Genomic DNA, 12,487 nt, shown 5'->3' on the forward strand with positions numbered 1-12,487 from the left:
GGCGACGGCGACGGAGACGGTTGGGGTTGCGGACTGGGCTTCGGGCTCGGCTGCGTTGTGGGTAGCCGTGTGCTGGGCGACGGCGTCGACGTCGGTGCTGGCGCGTTAGTCGATGTCGGTGCTGGTGGGTTGGTGGGCGACGGTGTCGAAGTTGGCAATGACGTCGGCTGCGAGGTGGGTTGCGACGTGGGCGTCACCGTAGGCTGCACCGTAGGATTCGCCGACGTTGGCACTGGCGGGCTCGTCGTATAGACCGGCGGCGGCGTCGGGTACACGATAGGCTGCGTCGGGTAGACACTGGGCTGCGTTGGCGCGGGTGTCGGGTACACGCTAGGCTGCGTCGGCGCGGACGTTGGTTGTGTTGGTGCAGGTGTCGGCTGCGTCGGTGCCGGTGTCGGGTAGGTCGTTCGCGGCTTTCGGCTCTGGGGGATCGACGTCGTGCGAGACGCGCACGGCGTGCCCGACCGCGGCATACCCGCGTGTGTTGGCTCTGGCGTCACGTCACCAAGCTGCGAGTTCCAGCGGTCCGTGTGCTTGGACGGCGGCCGCGTGATATCGGGTCGCATGCCCTCGACGTCTCCGTGCGGGTGCGGGTCGAGCGAAAAGTTGTGCGACATGAACGTCGGGTCCGGCACTGGCGGCGTCGTGCTACCGCCGCTGTTCGTCGCGACAAAGACACCGGTGCGGGTTTCGGTCAGCGCCGGATCGCTCGGTGAATGTGTCACGACCACGGCCAGCGTGACGCCTGCCGTGACCAGCACAACGCCAGCGAGACCGAGAGCGCGGCTGCGGCGGCGCTTCTGTGCAGGAGCAGCGGCGTCGTTGATGCCAAACTCGTCGTGGATGATAATGGCATCGGCCATCGTCGAGCGCGGTGGCGTCTCGGGGAGGCACGAAGAAGGGGCTTGAGAAGACATGGTTAGCGACGCGCGGCAAAAGGAAGAGTGACTGCAGCGATACTTGAGACCTCGCTTCCGCATGCGTCAAGCATCGTCCTGGACGAGCGCACCATTCAGTTGCCGTGACCAGCCGCTAAGTGATTTTCGTCGTTCGTTCGACCATCGAGCCGGTGTTGTCGGGATCTTTGATTGGGATACAAACCTGTAGCAATCTTGATAAGGCGGCATCCGATGAACAACCAATTATTGCAAGGTACATTAACTGAAAGCAATCTAAAAAAGGTCGTCTGAATCCCAAATGGCTCATAGCGGCATCAGCAGGTGGATAATGGGATGCTGCATGAAGAAGCCAAGGAAGGTGGTATTGCCACAGTTGGCGCAAGGTGGTAAGAAGCACTGTAGTAGGTACTAGTACACGAGGCGGTGGTCTGTCTCTTCCGCAGAATTGCGATCGCTCGTTCGATGCATGGCCACGACCTGCTCTACGAGCGCCTGGGACGAGGCTTGAAGTCGCAAAGGAATGATTCTGTTCGACTCGAAGAACGCTCAGATCAACCAAGCAACAACTAGTTCAGGTGGATCTATGCCCTTACTATGACAAAGGCGGGGGCCCATTCAGCGTCACCAAAGATAGGATGGCGGCAAGTGACTCTGAACGAGCAGACGACGACGTGTACTCCCTTTCACTGGCTGTAGCATCTCTTAGTATTTTCTCGGTGGATTAGTGTTATGAATCGAAACGCCAGGTATAGTGTGATAGCTGCCAGCATCGCTTCTACCTCAACGCATGCCTGCAAACGCATTGATGTTGATGTTCTGCCCGTTCGAAGGGCCGCGCGGCGCTGCGTTGTTGACGTGATGCGGGTCCATGAGACTCGAGATGCTCAAGTTGGCCGGCGGCGTCCGGTAGTTGGCCGGTCGCGGCGCATTCGCGTAGGCGGCTGGCGCTGGCGGCGCCTGCATAAACGCAAAGGCCGACGCCTGCTGCGAGGGCGCCGGAGGGTACGCAGTATTCGGGTACCCAAAACCAGGGGTCGGGGCTGGCGCAGGAGGAAACCCTTGGTATCCCTGCTGCATGGCCGGTGCTCTGTTCATCGGCGCCGTCCTATTCACACGTCGAAGACCCTGTCTTGGGCCCAGAGCAGTACGTACGCAAAGTTGCCCACCGGTGGCTGGCCAAAGCCCGGTTGAGGAGGCTGTCCGTAGGCTGGCTGAGGTGGCTGTCCGTAGGCTGGCTGAGGAGGCTGTCCGTAGGCTGGCTGAGGAGGCTGACCGTAGGCTGGCTGAGGAGGCTGGCCAAAGCCTTGTTGAGGAGGCTGGCCAAAGCCTTGCTGGCCAAAGCTACTTCCACCGATTACTTGCGGCTGCTGCTGCGAAGGTCTACGCCACAGATGCGTGAGCTTGTCAAAGACTCTACACAACCATACGTTGGCTGCGAGAAGAGACCCATGAGGTCGGCGCTTGCTGGTGCTTGCGCCGCAGACTTGGCCGGTGGCGCTCCCTACGATGTATAAATCTGGCTTCATGAGAGACGCTCTCTGTCGCGAACCGTCACAAAAGGATCGAACACGATCGCATGGGCCGAGACCGACACGTCTGGCGCCGACGTGTCGAGAAGATTGACTTCGTGCTGGGGCGCGACTGGCTTGGGCTTGGACGGCAACTCTTGCGGCGACGGCGGTCGGTTCGTCTCTTGCGTCATACCCGACGGACCCCAGTGGCCGTGCTGGAGGCCCGCTATCGTCATAATATTCGATATTAGATGCACGGACTATGCCATAGTCCTACCGTCGTGCGACGGCGCGTGATGCGGCTCGGGCGCGTTGCTGTACCCGGCCGACGCGCCAAACACATGCGCCGCCGGCTTGGCCTTGGACCGGCGATACACGTCCATGCGCCGGTACGGCACGCGATCAATGAGGAAATCTATGGCCAACGGTATCATTGCCTGAAGATTACGCTAGGCGGACGCACCGTATTTGGGAATGTCGCCGGCTTCGATGTCATTGATGCGCACCTCCATGGCCGAGCTCGAGCTCTCGAGAAGGAGCACGACGCTCCAGTCGCCAGGCGCCATCGTGTTGCTCATGTACTGTTCGCGGCCATCGAAGTGGACTACCTGCACGACGGGGTTAGTGTCGCCGCATGGCCATACGCAGCAAGGTCGCACCTTCTTCATGGACATGATCGAGTGGAACAAGGTCACTTCGTGGATCGTGTCGGCCTCGCCGAGCGTGAACTTCCAGGACGACCGCTTCTTGGACGCAGCGACGTGCTCGCCAATGTTCTCGACCGAGTGCGAGACGCGCTTGGGCGGTCCGCGTTCGAGCGGGTCCGGTCGACCACCTTCATATACCGAGCGTCAACCTTCCGTCCACATGTCCATGCTGCGAGAGCGTACCAAAGATGCGCACGACGTCGCCCATGCTGCGTCGACTTGCTCGGCGGCCGAAAGATCGAAAACTGCTCCACCTCTCCTATCCGGACGCCCCGTCATCCGGATAACCGTTGAAACGGGTCATGAAACAGCGGTGAAAAAGCTGTTTACAACAGCGTTTTATATCCGATACGAAACAGCGCTTCATATTCTGTTTCAAACAGAATTCAAAACCAAGAGAATGAAGACGTTTGGTATTGCTGGTTGCAAGGGATCGCGATGAACGATACCTACGGTGACCCTATCTTGCGCCTCCAAGGTGCGTGCTTCAGTCCGTGACGATGGTCCCATCACATGCATCTTGGCACTGGGTGCATTCAAGGTCGGACCGCAGCCTTTCGCGTTGCAGTAGTAGCTGGTGCCAGTGCCAGGAACGAACGTAGAACCCTCGTATGGCTTAGGACTGTTGTCATGCTTGCCACGAAGGCAGCGTGCATCCTGTCCTTCCGAGACCATGCAAAAGAGTACAATCAAGTGGTCTGTTCGTCAGTAGCCGTCGAACGGTGCGGCAGCCCTATCAGACCTGATTGCCATCAACTTTTCTCACGACGCCAACAGCTCTGCGTTCCGTGAACAGTCCACCCCTGGTCGAGAACATGCTGCGATCAACCCACATTGCACTTCTTGCCTTCGAACTTCGCTCAATCTCGGCCCCTTTTCTTTGTACACTGTTCGGACGCGCAACATGCCCGTCACGTCCTCGATAGCGTCGCACCCTTCCCTACAGTGACTGGAATATTTGGTGCCCGCTAGCTCGACTAGAGCGCTAGCCCGCGCCTTCCGCCCGCGTGCTAAACTTCGAATCTTTTTCAAAGCTACACTTGGAGCTCGACTCTGATTGGGCAAGGACGGCAGCTGGCGGTTTCGGCGTATCTTGCGGGTGGTGAGATCCATTGCCCGATTTGCGATCCAATGCCATCGTCGTCGTCGACAACCAGTGCAAGCAGCCTACCGGGCTACCGCGGCCGCTGCCGCTACAAGAGCGGTCGCTGCCCCAACGAGCGCACGCTCAAGTACAACGGCGAGCAGGTGCACTCGCTCTGCGAAGAGCACCGCATTCGGCACAACCGCAACCAGCGCAAAGCCGACACCAAGCGCCGGAAAGACCGTGTGCACCGTCCCGTTGCAGCGATTGAGCCGCGGTGGCCGGTGCTGCACGACGCGTCACCGGCCAAGAACGAGGTGTTGCCAACGGTTGCGACGTGGATGACGGTGTCGGAATGGACTTGGGATGTCCTCAACGACGACGAGGCACTGCCACCGTGGAGCGACGAAGACATTCAACTCCTCCTCGAGTGCGTCGTCGATGCGCCGTCAAGCCCATTCGAGATGCTTTGAGCCAAACTCGCCCTTTGATTTATCCTCGCCAATCGCCAATAGTCTGTACCATAGCAATAAGAACTGCGGAATACACGCTCGATATGCTACTAAGCTGATCAGACTACAGCTCCTCGTTCCGACGGCTTTGCACGTCGATCATTGTTCTGCAGGTTGACAGATGCGACTTGGTCATCTTCTGTCGACCTGTTTGACACACTAGGATAGAGCAACTTACAGCTCAAGCATTAGAACTAGAAGTGCTAGAAGTTGGAGCGAGCATGGTCCTCAAGGTACTTCTCGTACAGTATTCGGCGACAGATGGAAGACGACGACGACCTGTGGTGGTCACGAACGAACGCAAACGAGCTTCCATCAGTCGCGCAATCTAATTGGCTGAAGCCACTCAAATGCTGACCAATCAAGTCAAGTTGAAGTCCGGGTACATCGTCCGCTCGTACTTCAACCCGAATGATGCGAGCAGGTCCTCGGCCCAAGTGCCACTGCCCGAGTGCTTTAGCTACCCCATCGCTAAGCTTACAGGCTGCAGCTGACTTGTGACGCAGTGCGTAGGGCTCGAGGGCGAAGACATCAATGTACGGTACGTACGAATGTACGCTCGTACTCGTACATCGTGGTCGTTTTGGATCGCGCTGGCAGAACGCAATTTGCCACCATGCGCCTCGCATCGCTCTTGCTGCTAGCAGCTGCGACCACCGACGCCTGCACGGTCGTCGCCGTCACCAAGGGCGCGTCGGCCGACGGCGCCTCGTTGACAGCGCACACGGACGATGCCGGCTGGTCGACTGCGGATGTGCGCCTCGTGCACGTGCCCGCCAAGGACCACGCGCCGGGCAGCAAGCGCCCAGTCTACGACTTTAACGGCGGCTACCCGCGCCTCGTGGCCAAGGAACGCGGACCACACTACGCGCCTGTCGAGGTACATGTCGCTCGCTTGCGTGGCCTCACGCCTGAATGTAGGGCCAAGCGCTTACGACGCCACTGGGATTTATCCCGCAGGTCGAGCACACATACGCGTACTTTGACCAGGACTATGGCATGATGAACGAAGTGCGCCTAAGCATCGCCGAGAGCACGTGCTCGGCCAAGACGGTGGGCTGGCCTTCGAGCAAGCCGTTTGGCTACAACCTCTTTGGCATCGCGGAGCTCTCCAAGCTCGCACTCGAACGCTGTGACAGTGCCCGCTGTGCCGTCCACACCATGGTACTTTTACATACCATTCAACCATCACACTAGCACCGCCTTATGCAACTATATCTAGGGCGAGGCGGCTGTCCAACACGGATTCTTCAGCGAGGACAGCGGCGATCCGGCGGCGCCCGGGTATGGTGACTCGGCCGAAACCCTCGTCATCGCCGACAAGTACGGCGAGACATGGGTCTTTCACGTCCTCACCGGTACGTCTCCGTCTCTCTCACCACACTTGACACATTGATATTTAGGACCCCAGAACGCCAGCGCAGTCTGGGCAGCGCAGCGTGTGCCCGACGGCCACGTGACGGCAGTGGCCAACTTCTTTACGATTCGGACGCTCAACCTCTCGGACAGCAACTCGTTCTTGGCGTCACCAAACGTCGAGTCGTTTGCGCAAGAGATGGGGTGGTGGCACCCAACGGACGGTCCATTTGACTTTACAAAGGCATACGCTTTTGCTGTGCCCGGTCCCATCTTGTCGCTCTACGCTGGCCGTCGCATTTGGCGCATTTTCGATACCTTTGCACCGTCTCTGGCTTTGGATTCGACGCTCGGCGCTCGGGTCGAGTTCCCGACGTACCCATTCTCAGTCAAGCCCGACGCGCCTGTGTCCCTCAACGACGTCATGGAGCTGCTCAAGGACCACTACGAAGGCACGCCGTACGACATGACCAAGGGCGTTGCTGCCGGGCCTTTTGGATCGCCCGTTCGGTACGTCGCATCGTCATAAACGTACAGTGCTTGACGTTTCGAGTAGCTACGACGGGCCGCATGTACTCAAGGGCGGCTGGGAGCGCGCGATCTCCATGTACCGCACCATGTTTAGCTTTGTGCTTCACGTCCACGGTACATATCTCCTACGCTGCAATCAGATCTCAAAATGTCCTTAGGTCATGACACGGTCCCGGACGATGGCCTCGGTGGAACGCTCTGGTACGGTCAGGGCTCGCCCCACGGCACGGTCTACGCGCCCTTTTCGTGCGGCCAGTCCAAGGTCCCCGACGCGTACCTCCGCGGGAAGGAGAGCGTCTTTAGCACCGACAGCATGTGGTGGGCCTTTGCATTCGTCAACAACTGGAGCCTTTTGCGCTTCAGCGTCATCAACGCCGACGTCCGGCTCGAGGCGCGCAAGTGGCAGGACGAGGCGTTTGCACTTCGCCAAAATCTCTCGGAGAGCGCGTCGGTTGACGAGGTGGAAGCGGCCACGTTGGCGTATGCCACCAAGCTCTTTCACGGCTGGTGGGCCTTTGCGTACCGCCTCATTGGCAAGCACAGCGACGGCTACATTGCGAATGGTGAGGGCGACATGCAAGTCAACGGGTACCCACTGGAGTGGCTCAACACGACCGAGTACGTGCTCTGGCCCGGCGACTCGTTCAAGAATGCACCGCCCGGCGCCGTGCTTTTGGCCTCCTTGAACCACCAAGGGAGTTCGATGGGTGCCAACGTCCTCTACGTGCTGCTCGGCGTCGGGCTCGGCGTCGCCATCATGTCGATGCTGCCGACCCGACGCCACCACTACCACAAGCTGCCGTAGTGTACGTTAGAGACAAGACAAAAGCAATGATTGTTGAAGTCTTCATGTTGGTATATTGCAAGGGCATTGCCAGATCTTAGTCGAGTTGCATGTAGTGCAGACGCCGCTTGGTCTGGAGTCGGTACATGAGGGCCATGCCAAGGACGAGGCCGACACCACCGTACAGCACACCCATCGTCATCGATGACAGCACCGAGGAGGTCGCGTCCAGCTGCGTGGGCGGTGGCTGGAACGACTGGCCCGGCCACGCGCGGTACTCGGAGGCTTGGAGCCACCAGGCGGGGTACCCGATCGCGCGCATCTCGTCGGGGCCTTCGCCCGTTGTCGCGTACCCGTCGGTGTACGTGCTCACAAGGCGCCACGCGAGCGCCCACCACTCGCGCAGCAAGTTGTCGGCGGCATTCTGGTGCCATGTAGCAAAAGCCCGCGCGTCGATGGTCGGCGCCGTCGCCATGAGCGACTCCTGAAGGCTCTTCGCCACGCGTCGGACATCGGCGTTCATCACGTCGTAGCGAAGCGCGCACCAGTTGTTGACGAACGCGTGCACCCACCAGAGGCTGCCGGCGTCAAAGCGGCTCTGTGTACCGAGCAGATACGGCGTGGGGACCGTCGTCTGGGCACTGGAGAACGGAAGGTACACGGTGCCATGAGGCGCGCCTTGACCGTACCAGATGAAGCCCCGTGACGCAGCATCTAGTACATAGATGCAATTGTTTGTCGGAACAAAAGCGGGGACTATAATACCTGGAAACACTTGGTGGACAAAGCTGTAGAGCGTCCGGTGCATTGAGATCGAGCGCTCCCACCCACCCGAGACACCGTGGGCCGGTGAGTCGTAGCTAGAAGCACGCCAATTTAGCTAAAGCTGTGGCAGAAACTGGTACCGCAAGGGCGATCCAAAGGGCCCGGCAGCAACGCCCTTGGTCATGTCATACGGCGTGCCTTCGTAGTGGTCCTTGAGCAGCTCCATGACGTCGTTCAGGGACACAGGCGCGTCGGGCTTGACCGAGAATGGGTACGTCGGCGTCTCTGGGAGGCTCCCGAGCGTCGAATCCAAACCAAGAGACGGAGCAAACGTATCGAAAATGCGCCAGATGCGACGGCCACCGTAGAGCGGCACCACGGGACCCTCGACGGGCTGTGCGTACGCCTTTGTAAAGTCAAATGGACCGTCCGCTGGGTGCCACCACCCCATCTCTTGCGCAAACGACTCGACGTTCGATGACGCCAAGAACGAGTCACTGTCCGAGAGGTTGAGCGTCCGAATCGTAAAGAAGTTGGCCACCGCCGTCACGTGGCCGTCGGGCACACGCTGCGCTGCCCAGACTGCGCTGGCGTTCTGGGGCCCTGAATATCAATGTATCAATGTGTCAGCGGGGTGAGAGAGACGGAGACGTACCGGTGAGGACGTGAAAGACCCATGTCTCGCCGTACTTGTCGGCAATGACGAGGGTTTCGGACGAGTCGTCGTACCCGGGCGCGGATGGCTCGCCGCTGTCCGTGCTGTAAAACCCATATTGGACGGCGGCATTGCCCTAGACACGTGATGTCTAAGGCACATGATTCCCAGTTCACATCAAACTACCATGGTGTGGATGGCACAGCGGGCGCTGTCGCAGCGCTCGAGCGCGAGCTTGGAGAGCTCCGCGATGCTAAAGAGGTTGTAGCCAAACGGCTTGCTCGCGGGCCAGCCCACCTGCAGGTCGAATGAATTTCAAGCTGAAGGAACACGACAACGCTACCGTGCGGGCCGAGCACGTGCTCTCTGCGATGCTGAGCTGCGCTTCGTTCATGAGGCCGTACACTTGATCAAAGTACGCATACGTGTGCGCCACCTGCGGGATAAAGCCCAGTGGCACCATCGGCGTTTGGCCCTATCACCACGATATTCTTCGTCGACTTGGAGTAGAAGAGTTACCTCCGCAGGCGCGTAGTGCGGTCCACGCTCATGAGTGACGAGGCGCGGGTACCCTGCCGTGTAGTCGTACACGGGGCGGGTTGCATTCGGCGCGTGGTCCTTGGCCGGAACATGCGCCACACGGAGGTCCACGGCGCCGCCGCCCGTATCGTCCGTGTGCGCTGTCAGCGAAGCGCCGTCGGCCGACGCACCCTTGGTCACAGCAATGACGGTGCACGCGTCGACAGCCGCGCCCGCGAGCAAAAGCAAAGGCAGTGCACGCAGCATGCTTCGTGTTGGCGATTGACACCCATGGCGATCTTATTGGTTGTACGGTGTACTGTACGACATGTTCGTGTACGAATGTACGTTGTACGACTTGACTTGGATCCAGAATGACCAGCCACAGGGTTGCCGCCTTCAACTGCGAGCGACCGCGCGGTGGCGCCTTCAAGGTGCAGCGATTGGCTCGCGGAATGAATCTCAAGAATCTTTGAGATAGATCTTTGAGATGGTCGCAGTGTACGGTATCTCGGACGTACTTTTTGTTGGCGCAACCAACCACCGCCCCATCTCAACTCTGTGTAGTAGTAGTGTGTCAATGACGAACTCTGCGCTCGGTGGCAGCCAAGGGATATAATAACTAGATATTATATCCCTTGGTGGCAGCGCTGCCACAGTGCACGAAGAAGAAATGTCATATTGGCGTCAAGGACTAGGCAGTTTACAGCCTTGCGTTCAACTGACGAGCGATCGGGGGCTGTCATCCATTGTCGCATCAGAGAAGTGCTGTTCTCTTGTAGAAGCCTGGATGGACGCCACGACCTGTGCGACCTTGAGGTCGTCCGATTCTACCACGTCGTCTCGTGCAGGATACCGCTGGATTGGTAGGAGAGCGTACGCTCGGACGAGTCTATGCTCTCGCTGCCAACGCACCACGTATACCTGTACATACGAATTCGCATTCGGGGTTAGGGTAGCACAAAATTGATGTACGAGTGTACTACGGACGTGTTATAAGGCTCTTCTAGATAAAGTGGAGGCCGAGACCGAGCTGCGCACGCTTGACGCGGTCCTAATGTACACATTATGTTTAGTTTGAGGACAAAGGACAATATCACGTACGCCCGCGAGGGACTTGAGCACCCACGAGTAGTTGGCTTCGAAGCGGCCAAAGCGCGTGCCCATGACGACACCGACGCCGGCCGCCGCGCGCGTTTCGCTCAAAAGGTTCTTCATCCACGCGCGCTCGTCGAGGACGCGGTCCCAGCTCATGAGGCTGCCAGCGTTGCAAAAGACGTGGCCGCGGACCCCCAAGATCTACATGCCATCAGATTCGCGCATCTCAAATTCAATCGTACCGCCAAGAGCGGCAACGGGAACGGGAACCCCAGGCTCGCGCACGCACTGTAGTAAAACTCGCCGCCGAGCGCATCGCCGGTCGCGACACCGCCATCGTCCGGGTTGGCCCGCGGACCCACGCCCTACGACCGGTAAGAAGAATACGTCAACATGTGCGGACAAGTACCTTGTGGTTGAAGCCGCGCAGCGTGAGCGGGCCACCGAGGAAGAAGCGGTCCGAGATGCGCGCGGGCTGGTGGCGGTCGCTGCCGTACGACTTGACCGCGCCTGTGTGACGCACGACGCGTCAGACTCAGATCATAGTGGGAAATGATGCTGCGTACCAACGCGCGACGAGAGCGAGAGGTTGAGGATCGGGTGGTTGTACGCCACGGGGCCGATCGGGTAATGGCGTTGCACTTCGACTTCGCCCTTGACAAACTAAAAAACAGAATTTAATACACTGCAATTTCGCGCATTTCGTCGTACGTTGACGTCGCCCCAGAGCCCGGCCACTTCCAAGCTACGCCACTTTGTATTGGCCTTAGCTACGTCAAAACGTCGTACCTCGTGCGCAAAAGCCGACCGGCCGTCGGGAGCGCCGTGTCATTGCGTTGGTCATCGTTGTAGACATACTAGGAAGAAGTTAGTCCAAACGAGCTAAAGTGGGTTTGATACCTTGATGCTGCTCTTGGTTGATGGTTCGGCCTCGGCCATGATGCTGGGCGACGCAGCGTACGTCGACGGGATCTTCTTGTTGCGGACCGGCACAATGTCACGCCAGCCAAGGTTGAGGGCGAGCTGTATCGACCATACAGTTAGACCTCGCAGGCGGATAAGAATAAGAACACCTCGTGGCGGGACTCGTCGTCCGTGAGCGAGACAGTGCCACCGCGGAAGCGTTCGTGGTACGAGCTGAACCGGTCGTGGTTGAGCACCTCGTTGACCGCGTTGGCGTTGAGCCAGAGAGGCAGCCCCAAAAACTTGGGCTTGTGGTACGACGCCTTTTGCGTGTCGCTGCCAAACTGGCCGTGCGACGCCGAGAGTTCAATGCGCTCGGCGTGCCCCAGCGGGTTGGTCAGCGTGCACGTCGTGTTCTAAGTTCATAGCCTCATGACGTCTGCGATGAGCGAGCGACCACTGTACCGCCGTGCCTTCGTGCCCGTCCGAGTTGACGCCGGCGTACACGGACGCCATGCCCAGCTCCTTGACCGTGATCGTCACGTCCGCCTCGTTGCGGTTGCCACCCGGCGCTAAGCCCACCGAATGAATCCACTGCCATGTGCATCATGATCGCACCAGTGTCGATCAAGATGTCGACCGACTCGAAGATGCTGAGGTTGCGCAGCTCCTACGCATGCTTCGCATGCTGCCACAAGCACAAAAACGCAGCGCACCTCGGCGGCGTGGTTCAACGACTCGGCGACGCCAGCGAACGAGCTCGCAGCGTACGCAGCCTACACAGTCGGGCGTGGCCATCCTCTTGTTGCAAGCCTACCTGCAGCTCATGCTCAAAGATCTCGGGGCTAGGCAGCCATGAGAAGACGATAAGGCGCATGCGACGGCTACCTCGTGCGCTTGTTCCCGCGGACAGTGACCTGCCGAATGCGCAGCGGCGGGCTTTCGCGACGGGCGTCCATGCTGCTGCGATTTTTTATCCGCCACCAACCTCCGGCCCGTATCCGGTGGATTGCGCACCGCATCCGGATGTTCAGTGGCTAAAAGCACGCACATTGCACGCCACGCCGACATCGAGTCCTGAATCAAGTTTGTGCAGGCACCGTAGCGTTGAGCTCTGGTAGCTCTGGCACAACACGTCGCCGCATTCGCACGCCTGGGATATT

At 59.2% G+C, this 12,487-nt stretch overlaps 6 protein-coding genes across 6 annotated transcripts; 2 read left to right on the plus strand and 4 right to left on the minus strand.

The window, feature by feature from the left end:
• Positions 1-105: 105 nt before the first annotated feature.
• Positions 106-917, minus strand: SDRG_12653 (hypothetical protein; the record flags this gene model as incomplete). Its single annotated transcript, XM_008618731.1, has 2 exons — positions 106-232; positions 274-917. The coding sequence occupies 2 exons, from the start codon at positions 915-917 to the stop codon at positions 106-108; spliced, it is 771 nt and encodes a 256-aa protein (XP_008616953.1).
• Positions 918-1,586: 669 nt separating this feature from the next.
• Positions 1,587-3,354, minus strand: SDRG_12654 (hypothetical protein). The gene is made up of 8 exons (XM_008618732.1): positions 3,301-3,354; positions 3,070-3,245; positions 2,874-3,018; positions 2,688-2,825; positions 2,449-2,636; positions 2,327-2,400; positions 2,052-2,279; positions 1,587-2,004 (listed from the first exon to the last, which is right to left on the minus strand). Exons 1-8 carry the CDS (start codon positions 3,323-3,325, stop codon positions 1,680-1,682), a joined length of 1,299 nt encoding a protein of 432 aa, XP_008616954.1. The 5' UTR covers positions 3,326-3,354; the 3' UTR covers positions 1,587-1,679.
• An 886-nt stretch (positions 3,355-4,240) lies between these two features.
• Positions 4,241-4,772, plus strand: SDRG_12655 (hypothetical protein). Its single transcript, XM_008618733.1, has one exon. The coding sequence runs from the start codon at positions 4,249-4,251 to the stop codon at positions 4,672-4,674; it is 426 nt and encodes a 141-aa protein (XP_008616955.1). The 5' UTR covers positions 4,241-4,248; the 3' UTR covers positions 4,675-4,772.
• Positions 4,773-5,119: 347 nt separating this feature from the next.
• Positions 5,120-7,466, plus strand: SDRG_12656 (hypothetical protein). Its single transcript, XM_008618734.1, has 6 exons — positions 5,120-5,593; positions 5,635-5,877; positions 5,936-6,071; positions 6,117-6,579; positions 6,626-6,714; positions 6,759-7,466. Exons 1-6 carry the CDS (start codon positions 5,330-5,332, stop codon positions 7,403-7,405), a joined length of 1,842 nt encoding a protein of 613 aa, XP_008616956.1. The 5' UTR covers positions 5,120-5,329; the 3' UTR covers positions 7,406-7,466.
• On the minus strand, positions 7,432-9,598 carry SDRG_12657 (hypothetical protein). Its single transcript, XM_008618735.1, has 7 exons — positions 9,324-9,598; positions 9,148-9,279; positions 8,991-9,101; positions 8,805-8,940; positions 8,290-8,752; positions 8,150-8,244; positions 7,432-8,098 (listed from the first exon to the last, which is right to left on the minus strand). The coding sequence occupies exons 1-7, from the start codon at positions 9,588-9,590 to the stop codon at positions 7,482-7,484; spliced, it is 1,821 nt and encodes a 606-aa protein (XP_008616957.1). The 5' UTR covers positions 9,591-9,598; the 3' UTR covers positions 7,432-7,481.
• A 657-nt stretch (positions 9,599-10,255) lies between these two features.
• SDRG_12658 (hypothetical protein) lies at positions 10,256-12,301 on the minus strand. Its single transcript, XM_008618736.1, has 14 exons — positions 12,213-12,301; positions 12,142-12,169; positions 12,041-12,100; positions 11,943-11,994; positions 11,790-11,896; positions 11,495-11,740; positions 11,322-11,444; positions 11,211-11,278; positions 11,133-11,166; positions 10,988-11,084; positions 10,831-10,931; positions 10,664-10,786; positions 10,428-10,622; positions 10,256-10,377 (listed from the first exon to the last, which is right to left on the minus strand). The coding sequence occupies exons 1-14, from the start codon at positions 12,281-12,283 to the stop codon at positions 10,330-10,332; spliced, it is 1,353 nt and encodes a 450-aa protein (XP_008616958.1). The 5' UTR covers positions 12,284-12,301; the 3' UTR covers positions 10,256-10,329.
• Between the last annotated feature and the right edge of the window lie 186 nt (positions 12,302-12,487).

Source organism: Saprolegnia diclina, assembly GCF_000281045.1.
Source record: "Saprolegnia diclina VS20 unplaced genomic scaffold supercont1.51, whole genome shotgun sequence".
NCBI lineage: Eukaryota > Oomycota > Saprolegniomycetes > Saprolegniales > Saprolegniaceae > Saprolegnia > Saprolegnia diclina.

Coding starts and splice junctions, on each gene's coding strand:
- SDRG_12654 (XM_008618732.1), bottom strand. CDS start 3,325: ATGGGCGACGTCGTGCGCATCTTTG. Junction 3,019..3,069: donor CGATCATGTCCATGAAGAAG/GTGCGACCTTGC, acceptor CCCGTCGTGCAG/GTAGTCCACTTCGATGGCCG. Junction 2,280..2,326: donor GGTCTCTTCTCGCAGCCAAC/GTATGGTTGTGT, acceptor TCTGTGGCGTAG/ACCTTCGCAGCAGCAGCCGC.
- SDRG_12656 (XM_008618734.1), top strand. CDS start 5,330: ATGCGCCTCGCATCGCTCTTGCTGCTAGCAGCTGCGACCACCGACGCC. Junction 5,878..5,935: donor GCTGTGCCGTCCACACCATG/GTACTTTTACAT, acceptor AACTATATCTAG/GGCGAGGCGGCTGTCCAACA. Junction 6,580..6,625: donor CCTTTTGGATCGCCCGTTCG/GTACGTCGCATC, acceptor CGTTTCGAGTAG/CTACGACGGGCCGCATGTAC.
- SDRG_12657 (XM_008618735.1), bottom strand. CDS start 9,590: ATGCTGCGTGCACTGCCTTTGCTTTTGCTCGCGGGCGCGGCTGTCGAC. Junction 8,753..8,804: donor GGTCTTTCACGTCCTCACCG/GTACGTCTCCGT, acceptor ATTGATATTCAG/GGCCCCAGAACGCCAGCGCA. Junction 8,245..8,289: donor CCCTTTGGATCGCCCTTGCG/GTACCAGTTTCT, acceptor GCGTGCTTCTAG/CTACGACTCACCGGCCCACG.
- SDRG_12655 (XM_008618733.1), top strand. CDS start 4,249: ATGCCATCGTCGTCGTCGACAACCAGTGCAAGCAGCCTACCGGGCTAC.
- SDRG_12658 (XM_008618736.1), bottom strand. CDS start 12,283: ATGGACGCCCGTCGCGAAAGCCCGCCGCTGCGCATTCGGCAGGTCACT. Junction 12,101..12,141: donor TCTTTGAGCATGAGCTGCAG/GTAGGCTTGCAA, acceptor CCGACTGTGTAG/GCTGCGTACGCTGCGAGCTC. Junction 11,741..11,789: donor ACGGGCACGAAGGCACGGCG/GTACAGTGGTCG, acceptor CTATGAACTTAG/AACACGACGTGCACGCTGAC.